General features: G+C 44.9%; 1 protein-coding gene across 4 annotated transcripts in view; it reads right to left on the bottom strand.

The window, feature by feature from the left end:
• NTRK3 (neurotrophic receptor tyrosine kinase 3) overlaps positions 1-19,332 on the bottom strand; it is a 325,185-nt gene that overhangs the window by 56,692 nt on the left and 249,161 nt on the right. For all 4 annotated transcript variants that reach the window (XM_037910851.2, XM_007060361.4, XM_043524704.1 and 1 more), the window contains one exon: positions 3,987-4,117. In XM_037910851.2, the coding sequence (XP_037766779.1) occupies positions 3,987-4,117 (131 nt within the window). The remainder of the gene's footprint in view (positions 1-3,986; positions 4,118-19,332) is intronic.

The following is a 19,332-nucleotide window of genomic DNA, read 5'->3' as shown; positions in this document are numbered from 1 at the left end:
AGCCATACTCTGGAGGCACCTCCTGAAGGAGTTGGCAAAGGTGGTATGGCTCCATGGCATCATTCAGCTCCGCTGAGCTTGAGCCGCAGCGACTGCCACTAGGCTGGAGTTTCTTCCTATGTGGACAGCAGCCCACTTGGCAATAGAGCTCATTCCCCAACTCATTTCACAGAGAGCAGCAAACAGCCCTCAGAGGGTAATAGATTCCCATTATTACAAACTTAGGCAGGATTTCAACTGGTGACCTAGGGGCGAAAGGCTCAGTATCTCATTATTACTCAGCTCCTGAGCCAGCCAGCCCCCTCTAGCTGTCTTTTCTTTTGAAATAGCTGACTACACCGCCTTTCTTCTGAAGACGGATTTGCCGGGCTGTGCAGTTATTGTGAGGATTTTTCAAAATGCCTCTGAAGGACACTGTCAAATCTTTCCTCATAATTTTTAAAATCATGTTTTTATTCCCTGCTGTTTATAACAGCTCCCTGAGAGATTGATGCTGAAATCTGTATCCTTACCAAAAATGTCTCCTTTAGCACATTTGAGCACATCAGTTTGCTGCTGTTATAGGGTAGCTTACAAGCATTGGGCAGCACGCACACACTTGTTATTGTAGGGTGCTAGGAGGACTTGACTGCACATACTTCCTGAGAATACTGTAAGGTTCCTCGTGAGTGCAGGGCTCTACACACTGTTTATTATTTTACAGTTGCTTATGGAGGTTGGTTTGGACACTGCTTTGTTATTATTGCAGGGTAATTTGTGCGGGCTGCCTTTAATTTGGAAAAAAGAGCCCAGAAGTTTTGGGAGAATCATCACAAATGCCACGGACTGCGAACATTTACGCATCAAAAAAAAGAAACTGATCAGATTTAATACCCCTTGATCACAACAGTATCCTTTGAAATTATTTCTTCTTGGGTGCTCACCCTATTAGGACTTCTGCTGTCTGCTTACCAATCTCTTGTCTGTGTAATGATGTCACTGGAGTTACCACAAACCCCAGTCCTTCTCTTGTCAGTCTGTAAACTGATCTGGTCACCCCACTGATTGGGGACCAAGGACGAGACCCTGCTCATCTTACTCATGCCTGGAATTCAAAGGCACAAGTAGCAAGAGGAAGGTCGGCAGAACTTGCTTGTAAATGATGCACTGGAAGAATGTTCAGCATTTAGGAAGCTCCTTTTCAGTTGCTGTGTCTTGAGGGAGTGGATCTATGGAGTGAGATGCTGAAAATAAATCCAGTCTGTCCTGCAGCTTTGTCAGGCTAGATGCTAAGCTTAGCAAAGTGGCAAGTGCTCTTCTCCCACGTGCTTTTTCCTCTGAACCGATCTCTACAGGTTATTATCTAAGCACGAGGCCATTCCTCTTTGTTCCTTCCCCTGCCCTACACCCGCTCGACACATTGCATAATTTCATTTTAATTCTCTGCCCTCAAGGGATAGCCACCTAGAGATATTTAGATGGATGACAGTTACACTGTGCAGATGGCAAAACATCCATCCTCATCTCACGCACCTGATTATTTTTAGTCATTTAATATCTTCATAGTATGGCTGCTACACCCTTCCAGGAAAATAGCTGCCCTTCCTCCTCAGTCATCCTTTTTCCACCTTATATTTGGACCTGATATTTCAGGTACAATGACTTTTAAGTTCCCTGAATACACCGTTGATTCTACAAGGTAATGGGAATATAGATGTTAAAGGAACATTGTTACGTTTGCAAAGGCAAGCATTTAAAAGTCAGAAAATGTAGACGTTGGAAGATGTATAGTGAATGAGGCAGAATAGAAGAGGAAAGAGAAAGGAGGGGTCTCATGGTTAAGGCTGTTGAATGCTGCCTGGGAGAAGAACTGCCTTCTACCTCTGCTTCTGCTTCTTCTGGATGCTGGGCAAGTCACTTAAACCTAACTTTACGCAGGTGGTCCCTGTGAGTGCCTCATTTTTCTCGTGCCTGACCTGAGACTGGGCGCTGAGTTGCAGCTCTCTCAGCACTCACAGCTACAACTGAAGTCAACAGGAGTTGTGATTTGCATGCAATACTCTGCTTTGCAAACAAAAGGTCATCAGCATTTTTTAGCATGGGCAAAACAATGCATTTTCCCTAACCTCATTCTTGGACACAGCTGAATCATTTTGGTTGAAATTTTCCAAAAAAAAAATTCAGCCTGAAGCAGACACCCAGCATTGGAATCTTCAGCCTAAATGGTTAACAGCTGGCAAAGGTATTAGCAACTGAAAACAGGACCTTACAATAGGAAGGGTCGGACAACCTTAATAACGGGCCGTGCTACCAGTCCCCGCCTGTAATAAATGCCAGACAGCTCTCAGGAGGCTGAGTCTGTGTGCGCTTGCAAGATCTCCAAGAAAACCCAGGTGCTGCAAGTTGTACTGATGCTCCAGGAGGTGGTACTCTTCCATCTAACCCACAACGGAACAAATGCCAGTGCAGGCTTACGAGGTGTGATGCTGCTGGGGGTAGGTTTTGGGATGCGAAACAGGAAGCCTTGGTCACTTACAGTAATTAAAGACCCTCTGGCATTTTGTAAAGGAGGACTGATAAGCTCTGCCGGCCTGGGCTCAGATTTTGCATAACTACCTAAATGTGCTCCCTAAATTCCCCTTGTGGCTTCAGCTGGCTACATTATTCTTCCTCGTCCTTGTGCGTTGGATGTCAAACAGCTGTTGTGTTGCATATTGAAGCTGGGTGCATTTCAGAGGTGGTGAAGTCAGTCTTGTGTAAAATACTTTGTGACTATGACAAAAGGCATTCTGGAGATATAAGTTTGTAACAACAATTAGGGGAAATAGTCGAGATAACACTCCGCCTACAAGCAAATGGAACTCAGTCGAGCCCTAAGAGATTGTGGATGCAGTGTTTATATGCCATAAAGGGCTGGATGTTGTTGAGAGGCAGGCACAAGTCGGGGAACAAGGTTCACATCATGACACAAGCCACACTCTCAGATAATTAATCATGTGTGTAGTTACTCTATATATCTCTGTAGCATAGGGCGAAAGGGTGGCACCTTGCAGTTCAGGACCAGAACATACCAGGAAAAGTGAGCTTAAAAAAATGTCTTCAAAGGTTCATTAAAACAACGTTCTCTTTGGGAACAGGTTGTCTCTGGACTTCTGGAGAGACAGAAAGGTATTTTTTCTTTGTAGGGTATCAGTTCAAATTCAAAACCACTTACAATGATTTACATGGCCGCAGTTACCACAGTGGATTATGATGTATCTGCCAACTGGTGCCACTTGATATGAAAGCACACTTATCCACTAAGCAGACTCCTCTACCCGAGGCCTGGACTTGCTGTGCAAACATGTCCTGAGTCTCTCAAAAGGACCCTTAAGGGGTGTACACAGCAGCTGATTGAGACAGTAGAAGCCATGCTGAGCTGGCCTCTGTTGGAAGTCCTTTAGCTTGGAGTTGTGTGACCAGGCTGGTAGAAGCAGATCTCAGCTGGAAGTGGTCCTTCGAGGATCTTGCAGATCATCCCAGAAAACTGTATTTCTGTGGGTTTTTTGTGTTTGTGTTTTGGATTTGTGTGTGTGTGTGTGTGTGTGTGTTTTGCCAAGGCCCCTTTGCTTCAGCGTCTCATGTACAGTTGCAGCAAAAGATAAAACAAAAGGCTGAGCAAAAGGAGGGGGGAGGAGGGCCCCCAGTCTCTCGGAGAGGGCAGGTGAATTCCATACATTGTTTTTGCAGCTGCATGTCAGCTTTAGCTTCCAGACCAGTGCAGTGCAGCTTCTCCTCGGTGCCTCATGGCCAGATCAACAGGAAAGGAAAGGAGGTTTTGGCATTGGCGAGAATAAATGACCTTGAAGCAAAATGCTGAAACGTTATGTGACTAAGTGGATTTACCACAATCTACTGCATCTGACAAACCTTCCCCACCTATCCTATCCTTCCCACACAGTATCAACCAGCTATACCTTGCTGTTCAGCCTCCACCACATTCTGCTCCATGCTCCCTTAAGATTTACCTTCACTGCCACCAGCATCTTGTCCTTGGTGGGGCTAAGGTTGTAGCACTCGGCCAAGAACACCTTCCCGAAGGCACCTTCTCCCAGTTCCCTCTTCAGAACGATGTCTCTCCTCTTAATATGCTGAACATCTGCAGAGAATGGGTTGATGGGGAGGGGAGAATGAATCCAGGTTAATGCAGGGAAGGGACAACGAGTTACATTTCTAGTGCTTTACAAGCTCTCTCCCTTTTCACATGCACCCCTACAGGGGATGCAGACGTGCAGAGTGGGGCTAGAACTGCGCAAAATATCAGCAAGGAAAGCACTTCAAAGTCATTCGGTTTTCGCTAAAACTCACAGCAGGTTTAACAGGAGGTTCCCTAAGGTTCAGGAATCTTTCAGCTGAATCTCCCATGCTGTTTTGGGTCTGTTTGGAACCAAGCTGGATATATGCTCTGGCACCACATTCATTACATGTTTCAGTTTCACATGGTTTTGATGCCAGACCAGGTGAAATCTGAGGGTTTCGAGTGAGTTTTGCATAGAGACTTTGGGTTGGTTTAAACCCCAAAGCTCAAGAGAGATATTTGGGTGCCTGACCCCTGGTGGGTCAAAATGAGGGAAATGACCTGGGAGGAGAGAAAGCACTGACTTTGTCGTGAAGTTCTGGGCAGTAAGTGGCAACGGTTTAGCAGCACCCAGCAATGCTACATAATGAAACGCAGGAAGAAGCAAACCAATAAGAATTTAGTGGGGACACTGCGGTTTATGCTCCGTCTGTTTAGGTCTTTATACATCTCCCATTGGTGCAGTATCTCAGGGGCAAATTTCCAAAGGTATTTAGGTGCCTAAAGGTGCAGATAGGCACCTAGCGAGTTCTTCAAAAGAGGCAAGGCAGGTTGGGCACCTAACTCTGGTTGAAATCAATGGGATTTAGGGCCCTAGCCTGCGTAGGCCCTTCTGAAAATCCAATTAGGTACCTAGCTACACTTTTAGACACAGAAATGCCTTTGGAACTCTGCCCCTCAGTGCCTTCTCTTGGGGCAAATGCCCAGGCAGGCTCAATGACCACAGTGTGCCAAGCACTGTTTTCATATCTCACTCAAAAGATGGCCCCTCTAGCCTCTGCACTGCATCATGTATGCATCCCAGTGCTTCCAAAGGGCTCTTTTATGGCTCCATGGGCCTGAGCAGTGTGGGGCTGGGAGGAAGAGGTGCCCAACCACAGCAGCAGTGTCTGGAAGCTTTGTGCCAGTGGAGGCCAGGAGCAGATACTGGGGGAGCACATTCCCCAGAGCCAGCTGCTTCACTAAGGCACCGGTGCACCACGGACTCTCCCCAGCTGAGCCCTAGCGTGCCGGAGGCAGAGTGATGGCAGCATTGGTGACCTCTCCCTTGTGCTCATGGACCAAATGTGGCCCCATTACGGCCATCCCCTATATGGTAAAGTGCTCCCTTCTCTCTCCCACAGAGGGGCAGCCATAATGCGACCCTCTGTTTACGTGCTCCCACTTTCTTCCATAGCAAGTTGCTTTTGTGTCCTTTCTTCCATTTCCCTTTGCCAAGGTGGCAGGAGGGATCTGTATTCAGTTGGCAGCATTCTCTGGTGCCCAGATTTCATGTTGGGCTGGTCTATCGAGAAGGTAAGACAACACTGAGACAGCACGTGTGGTGGCTGTTCCGAGTCATCTAGAGCATGCCATCAAGAAGGAAAGGTTACAGCCCACTACAAGTGCCCATCCCAAGTGCCATATCAACCCTGACTCAATTCAATACCTATCTGCTTCACAGGGGGACGAACACACCCTGTGATGGCACAGGCACTGCCCAATTTATCAAAAAGCCAATGCACTGGAAGAGGAATGTCCTGATGGCTTCCATACGATTAAACCTGCTAATTAGAAGCTCGCAGGCAGGTCTATAAGCTGCCATCTCCAATCCTCTTGACTGTTTGGGAAGTGAGATATGGACAGATTGCATAAGCAATGGGCCTTGTAATGAACAGTGCCCTATAGAGAATTCTCATTGACCTTTTCATTAATTGTGCACTAGGTAGAAAACTGTTAGTTACTGATATTAATACTATTAGTAACATTAAGGTATAGGATGGTAGCCACATCCCAAACGACTGGTGTGAAATCTCAAATGACAGTCGAAGACAGCAGCTCAGGTATAGGTTTCTTTGGTCTGGCTTAGTTTCAGTGTTTACGGATACCTAGATGAATCTGAAATGTCAGGTGTCTAAGTGTAAAGGGACGTACTTGGGTAGGGAGAACCCCTAACCTAAAAACATTTCAAATGGCAATGAATTAGAGATTCTTTTCTGTCCACCAAGGTATTTCCATGGGGCCCATCACTGTAGTCTACATACTACGGATTTGGGTGTAGTGATAAACCCAGTATTTCAAGTCTTGGTCCACTGTTCAGCAGCCAGAAAGAGGGCTAAGATGAGGCTGTCTCATATTGAGAGCAGTCCAGAGATGTTGCGCTAGTACTTTATAAAGAAATACTCATCTGGAGAATGGCATCCAGGTCTGGTCACCCTATCTGAAGTGAAATTGTTACAGAATCCGATGCAAAAGGCCAGTGTAGATGCTGCATGCTGTGGAGGGGCTCACATGTGAGCAGAGACTGATGGCGTTTGAGGTTATTTAGACTAGAGGGAAGATAATTAAGAGGTGACATGACTGGAACTGAACCAAACACCCAGCACCGACCTACTGTAGAATGAAATGAGTCTGAACTGCTAGACATGGGAAAGTTCAGGTCTGGATTTTGTACCTTCAGGTTCAGAGAGTTCAGACTTGATGTTTGCTCCATTACAAAAATACACATTTTGGATTAAAGATCCGGAGTTTGGAGCAGGGCTCTGGTGTGGGTAATTTAAACTACCAATGGGTTGTTAACATCATAACCTATGTGATGTCCCTGAACACGCCAGGAGGACACACTGGAAGTTTCAGGTAAGAGGGAAGATATGTAAGAAGAATTTAAGGAACATAAGAATGGCCATACTGGGTCAAACTAGTGATTAATCTATCCCAGTATCCTGTCTCTGACAGTGGCCAGTGCCAGTTGCTTCAGGGGGATGAACAGAACAGGGCAATTTTGAGTGATCCATCCCTGTTGTTCAGTCCCAGCTTCTAGCAGTTAGAGGTTTAGAGACACCAACAGCATTGGGTTGTGTCACTGACCATCTTTGCTAATAGCCATTGATGGATCTATTCTCCATGAACTTTTAAAAACTTAGTTATACTCTAAACCTTCACAGGATCTCATGGCAATGAGTTCCACCGGCAGACTGTGTGTGCGTTGTGTGAAGAAGTACTTCTTTTTATTTGTTTTAAACCTGCTGCCTATTAATTTCATTGGGTGACCCCTAATTCTTAGGTTATGTGAAGCGATAAATAATACTTTCCTATTCACTTTCTCCACACCATTCATGAATTTATAGACCTCTATATACCCTCTATGTACCCTTTATAGGAACTCTGTATACCCTCTATATACCCTCTATGCAGGGGACTGGATTAGATGATCTCTCATGGTCCCTTCCAGTCCTACGATTCTATGATTCTATCATATTCCCGCTGAGTCGTCTCTTTTCTAAGCGGAACAGTTCCAGTCTTTTTCATCTCTCCTATATGGAAGCTGTTCAATACTCGTAATCATTTCTGTAATCATCACTTTCTCTGTACCTTTTCCAATTCTAATATATCTTTCTTGTGATGGGGAAACAAGAATTGCACACTGTATTCAAGGTGAGGGTGTACCATGGATTCATACAGTGGCATTGTGATATTTGCTATTATCCCTTTCCTAATGGTTCCTAACATTCTGTTAGGTTTTCTTAAGTGCCACTGCACATTGAGCGGATATTTTCAGAGAACGAGCTATGATGACTCCAAGATCTTCTTGAGTGGGAACAGCAAAGTTAGACCCCATCATATTGTATGTAGAACTGGGATTATTTTTTCCAGTGTGCATTACTTTGCATTTAACACTGAATTTTACCTGCCATTTTATCACCCACTTTAGTGAGATCCCTTTGCCACTCTTCGCACTCAGCTTTGGACTTAACTATCTTGAGTAATTTTGTATCATTTGCAAATTTTGGAACCTCACCGTTCACCCCCATTTCCAGAACATTTATGAATATGTTGAACAGCACATATCTCAGTACAGCTCCTTGGGGGACCCTGCTATTGAGCTCTCTACACTATGAAAATGGTCAGTTTTCACGGACCATTTATTCCTATCCTTTGTTTCCTATCTTTTAACCAGTTACTGATTGATGACAGGACCTTCCCTTTTAACCCATGTCTGCTTACTTTGCTTAAGAGCCTTTGGCGAGGGACCTTGTCAAAGGCTTTCTGGAAGTACACTATATTGGACTAGATCACCCTCGTCCACATGGTTGTTGACTTTCTCAAAGAATTCTAACTGGTGAGGCATGATTTACAAAGTCATGTTGACTCTGTCCCCATATGGCTATTCTTATGTTCTTATGTAACAAATCATGTTTATATACATGTCTGATAATTTTGTTCCTTGCAATAGTCTCAACTAATTTGCCCGCTACTGAAGTTAGGCTTACTAACCTGTAATAGACAGGTTCGTCTATGGAGCCTTTTTAAAAAATAGGCATTATATTAGCTACCCCCAAGTCATTTGGTACAAAGGTTGATTTAAGCGATAGGTTACATTCACAGTTAATAGTTCTGCAATTTATATGAGTTCCTTCAGAACTCTTGGGTGAATTCCATCTGGTCATGGTGACTTATTACTGTTTAGCTGATCAATTTGTTCGAAGACCTCCTCTATTGACACCTCAATTTGGGACAGTTCCTCAGATTTGTCATCTAAAAAGAATGACTTAGGTGTGGGGATCTGCCCCATATCCTCTGCAGCGAAGACTGAGGCAAAGAATTCATGTATTTTCTCTGCTATGGCCTTGTTTTCCTTAAGTGCTCCTTCAGCAACTCCATCATCCAGTGGCAGGCTGCCAGCTTCTGATGTACTTTAAAAAATTGCTGTTAGTTTTTGTGTCTTTAGCTAATTGCTCCTCATATACTTTCTTGGCCTGCCTATTTATACTTTAATACTTGACATGCCAGAGTTTATGGTACTTTCTATTTTTCTCACTAGGATTTGACTTCCAATATTTAAAGGATGCCTTTTTGCCTCTAATCACCTCATTTACTCTGCTGTTTAGCCTTTGCAGCATAGTTTGGTCCTCTTTTTATGGGGTATACGTTTAGTTTGAGTCTTTATTATGGTGTTTTTAAATAGTCTCTATGCAGTTTGCAGGCATTTCACCTTTGTGACAGCTCCTTTTAATTTGTTTAATTAGTTTGCCTCAGTTTTCTGTAGTTCCCCTTTTTGAAGTTAAATACTACCATGGTGGCTTTCTTTGGCATTTTCCCCCATACAAGGACATTAAATTTAATTACATTATGGTCACTATTACTGAGCGGTTCAGTTATTTACCTCTCAGACCAGATCCTGTGCTCCACTTAGGGTTAAATTAAGAATTGCCTCTCCCCTTATGGCTTGCAGGACTAGCTGCTCCAAGAAGCAGTCATTTGTGGTCTCTAGAAATTTTATCTCTGCATCCTGTCCTAAGGTGACATGTACTAGTCAATATGAGGATAGTTGAAATCTCCCATTATTATTGTGTTTTCTGCCTTTCTAGTCTCTCTAATCTCCCTTAGCATTTCATAATCACTGTCACCATCCTGGTCAGCATATTCCTACTGCTATATTCTTATTGTTCAAGCATGGAGTTTCTATCCATAGCAATTCTATGGTACAGTTCGATTGATTTAAGATTTTTACCTTTATTTGACGCTAGGCTCTCTTTCAAATATAATGCCATCTCGTCCCCAGTGTGACCTATTCTGTCAATCCTATATATTTTGTACCTTGGTATTGCTGTGTCCCTATCCTAATTCCACCAAGTTTCCATGATGCCTATTATATCAGTGCCATATTACAGCGAGCAGATGGTGTAGATGTACTGTTGAGGTGGTGGTATCAAGTAGTTTTAATGGATTTAATAAAAAATTGAATGGCTCTATAAAATTTAATAAGCTAATAGAGAATCAGTTTTGTGCTTGGGAACAGTTGGCCACTCTTTCTGGGGTTCAGGAAGGAAATGTCTGCTGATCCTGTTTCCCCCGATCCCAGAATGGCCACAGGGAATTTTTCATAGTGGTGTTTTTGGCCCATATGGAGTAATAATAAATAACATTTTCAAATGCCATAGGACTGAGCTGGTGCAGCTTACGTGAAGTTCTTGGAGACACAAAGGGCTCATGGCTGTGTTTGGTCCTACCTTGCTGTGTCAGCATGGGTTCAAAATATAAAGCAATGAAATTCATCCTGGAATTGAATGACTGGGACCTCGTTCTGCTACCCTTTAATCTGGTCTTCACTACCCCATTTTACACTGTAACTTGTAATTAATAAGGCAGCCAGAGTTGCCACCAAAGACACTATGTTGCAAGGAAAACATGGGGGGTTCATCCGAATAAAGCTATTTACCTCCTCCAGGCAAAAGCTGAGTGCTGCCTGATAAACAGCTGCTGTTTGCTGTTCCAGGTAGACGTGGGTGTACTAAATCTGTTTATCGGTCTCTGCTGGGTTGCGGTCAGCCTTGCTAACAAGGTGTATGCAAATGGCCTTCCTGCAAGCCCTCTTTTTTTTCTTCTCCATATACCGTTAATTTACAAAAGAAAGCTAGTAAGACAATCCAAACGAAGAATCTAGGCAAGAACCACAATAATAATTGAGAGGAAAATAACTGGACTCAACAACACTATAAGAACTTATTCAAGGCCATGCTGTACCTACAAGGACAGACGCTAACACAGATTACTGAACTAGTTGCCATAATCATGGTAATATCTCATAATTCTGGTCCCACAATCGCTAGGTTGCTATGGTGATAAACGATGTAAAAAAAGATAGACAAATGGATAGAGACCCTTCAGTCATATTCTTTGTCCATCAAGAATTAATTTGTAAAAAACATTTTTGCTTCTCCCATTACCATTGTGAATAGTGCAATCGCAAAATGCCCAACAGGAGGTTAGAGGAAGCCTTAGATTTAAAAGTGTTAGAGTTGGGTAAGCAGTAGGAGGTGTGCTCACCATCACAACAGGATTTCCGCTTCCACAAGACGCTAGGCAGAAGGGTAGGGACCTTGGTTCTGCCAACAAAGGTTCTGTATAACCTCCAACAAACCGTTTGCAAGATGGCTGAAAGAGCGTTCAGTCAGAAAAATGACTGTCTACAAAGGGCACCTTGTTATGCCCCATCTTTGTTCCCTGTGTCCCTGAGTCGCACCTACTGTTATTCCAGACAAACACATTTGACTCTTATGAGTCCCGCAGAACCAACACAGCTTTTGGGGGGCAAGATGAATTCAGCTCTTCCTCACACATCAGCCCAGCATGTCCTGAAGGGGTCAATCCTGCACCAGCCCTCCAGAGATGGACTAGATGAGCCAATAGGGCTCTCCAACTCCGACGGCTGATTCTATGATTCTATGCTCCTATTGCAAAATCTCTATCACTGGTGACAATATAAGAGGCAGAAAGAGCCCAGCTTGATTTTTTCAGATCCCAAGTGGAGTTTACAGTCTGGTAGGCAGAAAAAATATATATAACTGAAACAGTTTGATGAGGATAAATCAGAATCTCACATAGTCTCCTTTTCACATAGCCACTCTCCTGATTATTTACATGTTTTCAAATCATTCTTCATTCTCATTATTATTATTTTAATTTCTGGGTGTTTTCCATGCCCCTTAAGATGCCCCCATTTTCCTTTTAAGACCGCTCAGCTCCAATGTCCTTCAAGCAAAGGACATTATGGTATGTTGGAAAGTTGATACAGATATTATGGTGATAAGTGTGGCATGCATGTTTAGGATGGTAGGTAGATGGGTGGATAGAATCATAGACACACTAAACAGCTGCTAGGAATAGGCCTCAAACTATATAAGCAGCACAGAAAGTTATCCCTAGGCTACTGGTCTGGGCTGTTTATTCTCACTGGACTGAAACTGATTTGTGTGGCATGCACACCATCCATCTTCAACTCTCATGAAAAGGGGCCTGTTTGCTGGTATGTATTTGCTAACCGATTTTGTATCCTGCAGCTCCCGTTTCATGGATAACATGCAGCTCATTTGGGGAAACACAGAACAAATCTATGGAAATCTCTCCCCTCTCTTTCTTTTCACCTCCCATTGCATATCATTAACTTCTCCTCCTGCTGTGGAGAAGACCTTCTCAAATCCTCCCACTGGCTTCCGCTCTTCCTTCACGTCGCGTTCATGTTCCCTGTCCTTACCTTACAGGCTCTGCCCAGTGCCATCTCAACCCACATCTCTGCTTTCATTTGCCACAATGCACTCCTTCTCATCGGGCCCCCTTTGTATCTCCTCCCCCTCTTGACTTGGTCACTCTATCCTGTCAAAAACTCCCCCTATGCCCTGTTCCTCTCACTGTTCAAAACCCATTTTAAAGCTGACTTCTTGATCTCCTGAGTTCGATCACAAACTCTTTTTGGCAGGGTCCTTGTCTTTTTTATGCACTTCCAAAGCCTGGTTTACACTTCCAGTGCTATATATATAATACTAATGCGTGACAGTTTTCCCTAAGGATGACTAATTTGCTGCAACACATCATTTATTCTGTGAATGTGGTCTTTTTCTCTGTTCACCAAAAGGTAAAGTTCTCAGAAGTATTCATTATTCACTAATTTCTTCCATGAGTAACTGTGACAATAATTCTTGTGAATCAGCCTTATGTGACTTGCATGCACCGTGACTATTAGAATCAACTATAAAGGTCAGAATTTGCACTACATCTTGTGTAATTAAGACATGTAACTAGCCAGCGGAGTGCATTTCAAATTGTACAAGCGTCCATCAACTGCGCTGATGAGTTACCCAAGATACTTGAACCAACAAAAGCATGTGGTAGGACAGGATCAAAAAGCCTCACAGTTGGCAGTCTGTTAAATCACTCTCTAACTTGGGCTTTTTTCTTAATGAAAAAGGTTACTCATTTGCTAACTGCATGTGGTCTGATTCTCCACTCACACTGGTGTAAATCCGTAGTAACTCTATTGAAATCAATGGAGCAAAATGGTGTCAACTGGCATAAAGCTGATGTAAGTGAGAGGAGAATCAGGTCCATATTGTCTACGATGGAGAAACACACACGCTGTTCCCTCTGGTCCAGAAGGATAATAAATAGGCTGCATTCCTCTTCTGGTGGTACAGTACATAGCCTGGCCACTGACTGCCTTTTGGAGGAGGTTCTACATCTGCTTCTTGACAGCTCTTCCCTGTGCCTGGTCCCTTACTCTTTGCTGAGATCCTACATTAGAGTTTGTCCAAATACCATTCAGGGTTGTGTGATGTCCTGCTGGAGTTCATGTCTAAAATAGTGATGGACAATAATAATCAAAAGGGTCAGAGACTCGGTTCAGAACAGCACCAAAAAGATGCAGTTTGTACCCCAACCTTGGGTAACTCTCTTGAGCCTGCAAAACTGGGTTGGAACTCTCCCATAAATAGACTTTCTGAGCTCTAGAAACCACATGTACCAAAGCCCTTTTTACTCCCTCCTTTCTCAGTTACTATGGATAACACCACCGTCATCTTTGTACCCTGGATATCATTTTTCACTCAGCCCTCTCTCTACAGCCTCTCAACCAGGCTGTGTCTAAATCTTGCATGACATCTCTAAGATACAGCCTTATCTGTCCATCTGCCTAGCTAACACTCTAATCCAAGCTTTTATCATCTCGCGGCTCGATCACTGCAATCTTCTTCTCTGGCCTGGACAAAGGCCATCTTGTGCTCTCACCTCCAAAGGGCTGCTGCAAAAATCATTTTCCTAGCTTGTCAATTTGATCCTGACACCGACTCGCTGCATCCCTCTACTAGCTCCCCTTTCTTCATTGCATCAAACATAAGTGCCTTGTCTTCACTTTCAAGGCCCTTCACAGCCCATCCCCATGAGACCTATCATCTCTCCCACATTATCAAAAATTTGACTCCCATTTCCAATCAGGCAATGGTGCAACCCTTCATCGCCTATTTGTTAATTTTTCAAACAAGCACCTTCATGCTTTCTTCTATGCTGCCCCCCATACTTGAGAGGGGCTCCCAAGTCAAAACCCACAATGCAAACTCACTGTCCTCCTTCAAAGCCCTCTCTAAAACGCCTTTGCTACCAGGCCTATACAAGCCTTGACAACAGTTAAGAAGCTGGTGTGCTGAAACCACTGCCTGTCATACTGACCCACACTGTTTTATTGTTTCCTTGTATTCCTCCGCCTGTCGTCTATTGTCTTACACAGATTGTAAAGTCTTTTGCAGAAACTGTCTCTGTTCTGAGTTTGTACAGAATAAATGCACAATGGGTTCCTAGTCCATGCCTGGAACTCTTAGATACTATTGCAATAGGCTCCCCCTCGATTTATTTACACCTATCGTGCTTGACTGAAAAGATGTGCCAGTAAAAGCAGTCTCCAGAGAGGATGAGAACAGAGGGAGCAATTTTGCAACCTGAGATGGTTCTCTGAGAACACCATGTCTCCACCACCTCTGGAGACGCCTCTGAGGCCCCGGAGCCAAAGCATCTCATCTGAGCTCTGCTGTCACGATAACACACAGGGCGAGAGGCTGACTCTAAAGCAGCCAGATTGAAAACCAATATCTTGATTTGTACCCGGAAGGAGATGAAAGCCAGTGCGGTGCATAAAGCGCAGCTGAAAAAGTTTAAACCCAAAACGAAACCCTCATTTTCATTAAGAACAGTTAAAAAAAATTATTTGAAGAGAATATTTCTGTTTATCTTACAGCAAGGCCCAGCTTCTTTTTCTGAAGAAAAAAAAAAAGCATAAGTGGCGCATATTAAAAATTAAATAGATTCCCAACCCTTCACATCCATTCCAGAACAATACGTGCCATACTTGTGAACAGGACCTGCCTGCTAATGATCTTATAAAAGGAAATAGCATAAAGTAACCCAGGATTATTGGGCGCTCTGCGGATTCTCAGTTGAAATCTGTAATTATTTGCAGCACTCTGCAAGATCTCCTCCCTACCTGGGGAATTCCAGAAAGAAAAGAAAACAACGTAGACACGTCAAACCGAGGATTCCTGTTGATCATCCACCGCAGATTTTGCTAGCAACTGTAGTAATAAATAATGGAGGCCTCCAACCCTGGTGTGCATCCGGATTCTTGCACAGTGGCAAATTCCCATCATTAAAAAGCAAATTTTCCTCCGCAGTCAGACGTGTAACTTGGCAAAACTGTTTCAACAAAAGATCACCTGCCCCACCCACACCTTTTCTGATTATTGTCCCTGACATCAGCGGATGGTAAAATCACACATATGCCTCGTCTGTGCTCAGAAGTTAATGGCCAAAACATTATCACTGAGGAGAACACGTCAAACTTGAGGGGCAGGAAAAGTTTGTTTTGTTCAACATGGTTGCCCATCCCAACCTGGTTTGGGTTGATCTGAATGCCACATCCCTGCCTTTCCCCACAGCTCCCTTTCCCCACCCCTTCCTTCCCAAGGAACAAATCTAGATCTCTCTCTTTAGACTGCAGTTCTGCTTGTCGCCGCTGCAACAGGGCCCACGGATACCACTGCTGCTGAAATTATTGTCCCACGTTTTCCTCTTGCCTTGGCCAAAGCCACTGCTTTCCCTGTGCCCTCCCAGAAACTCAGCTCTCTAGACTCCATCATGATGTCAGCCTTTCATCCACATGAAACAGCACGGCCAGCTGACCCCCACTTACAAACACGTCCATTGGCACCAGTCATTTCAAGAACCACTATAAAACCGCCCTTGTTTTTAAAACCTTGCTCCTGCTACGCTCCTGCTTCCGTCTCGCTCGCCCCTCGTTGCTCCCTCTGCTTGCCTAGCCCTGGACTCTTCCCTTCCACATCACACAAGCTTGTCACTGCAAGATCCCTCTCCTCTTCAGCTCCTTGTGACTAAAAACACCACTAAACCCCAAGTGGATTGCAAAAGCACTTGTGATCCGACCTGAGCCTTGTCAAAGCTACAGGCAACAGACATGAAAACAGGACAAAGGTTTCCATAGATCTCTCCACCCCCACAAATAGCTCCCTGCTGAAACAAGACTCCGAAGTCCAGCCTGTCTGCTGAGCTTCATGTATTCCCACAATCTATTTCCACATATATCCAATGGATATATCACAGAGCACCACAGACATCTTCAACTTCTTTGCCTCCACTGAGGCGATGCTTTGGGCTCCTACCCCAAAGTGTGCGCAGCTTTTGGCACACCAGGCGTTAACGACGTGGCAGGGAGTCATATGGGCAAGAAGCCAAACCCCTGCAGGAGATGGAGTGGGATCAGGGCTGAGGAAGAGGAGGGTACTGAGCTGCAGAGACCTTCGTGCTGGTCCAGAGTCCGGGAGCTACCCCACAAGGTACCATAAATGGGATCGAATGTGAAGTGGCAGCCACTCCTTGACTCCCCGGTGTGTTCCAGCGGCTCTTGGAAGTGGGAATGGGGATTCCTGGCAGGGGCGGGAGGAAAAGGGAATCAGAGCGAGGACAAGAGGCTTTCTGGTGAGCGTGTTTTCTTTCCACCAGCCAGGCCCCTGAGTCCCCTGCTGCCAAAGCACTCAGAATAAAACATTAATTCAATACCACACATTTAATTACACATTATTTGAAAGTGAATTTATTTGAATTGAGGAAAATAGTCTTCAGAGAGCGTCTGCCTCCCTCAGACTCGTCAGTCTGGGAGGAGGGGGCTCAGAGAGGAGAAACGGTTTGCTTTACATCAGCTGCAATTGCCATTCAGTTCAACCGTCCCAAAAGGGGCGATTTTAAAGAGATATAGTTGCTTTTCACAGGAACTTTACTAGTTGATTTGATTTTCCAGCCAGTTTTCACTTGACTGGAAAGTGCTGCTGCAGACAGATCCCACTTGCGATTTTTCTGGATTGTTAGTGGTGGAAGGGGAAGGGGGAAGGCTCCCTCAGGGGCCCGTGCAGTAGTCAGATTTCAGACTTAGTGCTTTAACAATGCAGTAATCAGACACTTAACGGCATCCTATTGCTGAGATGGATAATCCCGATAAATCTGGGAGCAACCAGGAGGCCGCTTTATGCAGCAGGCTCAAAGCTTCTGGGCCGTCCCTTTGCCCGCTCTCCCCAGGAACATGGATTGCATTACCTTCTGGCACTGAGGTTTTCCATGCTTCTCTTTGCCTTTCCCCTCCCCAGCACCCCAAAACTTCAACCACTCCAGCACTTTACGCTTCCAGTAATGAAAGCACCACATAATTCTGGCATGTAGACACTATGCTGCTGGCTGCTACAGATAGACTCTTAGACTATACAGATAGACTGGCCCTCCCAGAATACAGGCACTAAGACTTACTGTTGCCCTGAGAAGAATTCTCTTGGGAAAACCATTCATCTTTAGCCACACGGGGACAGTGACTATCCCAGGCTTTATTCCAATGGTGGATGGTGCACATACCCTCTCACAGCCTCTTCTGAATGACACAGAGAGGCACACAGGTACCATAACGCCACAGCAGAGCTCCTGGTACTTGGATCCTTGGCGGGAGAGGGACTGGCTTTTGAAAAATCCAACCTGAGACTTCTCCTTTAGCAACAGCTAAAGTTTGGCTTCCGTAGCTCCCCCCAGCATGAGTTTCACTCAGGACTGGATTATGCAGTGCACATCACGACTCGGGGCCCCAACTGATCACACCCCTGACCTTGTTCCTGCATGCGACCCTGCTCTGGAGTCAGCAGCAGAGGCCGGGGCTCCCAACATCCTTCCAGGAGTCTGCCCCGCCCTTGTCCCTGGACCATGCCATGGCCTCAATCCACAGTTGGCATGTCAATGATATGGGCCCCCCTCCCATTCCAGACTTAGGGGCCGCAGCAAGTACCAGCAGCAGGGGGTCCCCCCAGTACTTACCCCAGCAGCTAGGATTTATCTGCTTGGATGGGTGGGATGGACAGATCCATTGTACTCTTCTGTAGGACAAAGTATCCTCTGCTGGGGTAGTGTTGGCAGCCCCTGCCCTGGGCAATGGGTCTTGGAGTTAACATCCCATTGAGATGCATGGGGCAGTTCATCCCTCTCAGGGCTATTGCTTCAGGCTGTCTGCAGACTCAGGCAGACATCTCTGCATATGTTACACATTTTCAAACTTTTCCTTGTAACTATGGTGGCTCAAATCACACATTTTTTAAAAATGAAAGCTAAGAGTCCAGTTCAATCCCTGACTCCAGAAACGGGGGTCCTAAAAATGGGCCTAGAGTGCTTATACCTTAATCTGGCCCTACTTTCCCTGATCTTCCTGGTGACTTCTGCTCTCAGTCTGCCAGCACCATTTGGAGCCCAAGAGCACATCACGCAGCACGACTTCCCAGAGACACTCAATAGTGTAGCAGGGGGGCTGCTAAGCAGGACTTGCTGTATCCATGCTGCTGACTGCATGATGGAATCCATAGGCAAAGAGATAACTGGAAGGTGGGTGACGATTCGGAACGAGGTGGGAATCTAGCCAAGTTGTGTGGTCTGGAGGTGACTGAACACAGACTTGTTCATCTCACAGATTATAAACAGGGTGAGTGAAAGGGCTTTGGGTAGAACAAGAAACAACTGAACTTTGGCCAAAACTCAAATAAACTTCAAACTTTTTAGAAGATCAACATTTTTGGCTAATTTTTTTTAAAAACTACATTTTACTTTCACTGCTCTCTCCACACTTCCTGGTGCCTTCCAGAGGTGGAAGTGCCTGAAGACCATGCAAAAACTTGTTCTCCCAGAATTCCTGGCCTGACCTGAAGCAGGAAGTAGTGGCATTCTGGTGAGAGAAAACTTGTTCTTTTGAACTTTCCAGACACAGTTCCACACAGTTCAGAGATGCCTCAGATTCTTGTATGGCTCACTGCGACCACGAATTATAAGGACAAGTCTTGACAGAACCTAGTATTTTCCACTACGGGCTCCTGGGGGTTTCTGAGTACCTGTCTCCTTCTCATTCTCCATGCCGGGCCATTTTCCTACAGAAAGCTTGCTCTAGCTGGTGCTAAAGGAGCAACTAACCCAGCCAAGCTCATGGAACAAGAAAATTCCAGAAATGAAGCCATATGGAGTGAAAACATGAGGTGCTGAAAGACAGAACTCAGGCTCATGTTATGGTTTCATTAGAATGTCTCTCCCTCTAATTTGCCCAATTTCCATCTCTCCCCTTCTCTTCCCTACCCCCCTTATCCCTGCTCTCAAGCAGTTGATACAGAAGGCATACTCTAGTCTAGGGC

Source organism: Chelonia mydas, chromosome 10 (genome assembly GCF_015237465.2).
Source record: "Chelonia mydas isolate rCheMyd1 chromosome 10, rCheMyd1.pri.v2, whole genome shotgun sequence".
Classification (NCBI taxonomy): Eukaryota; Metazoa; Chordata; order Testudines; family Cheloniidae; genus Chelonia; species Chelonia mydas.
The sequence above is the reverse complement of the archived record's forward strand: the minus strand, read 5'-3'. Positions and strand labels throughout refer to the sequence as shown.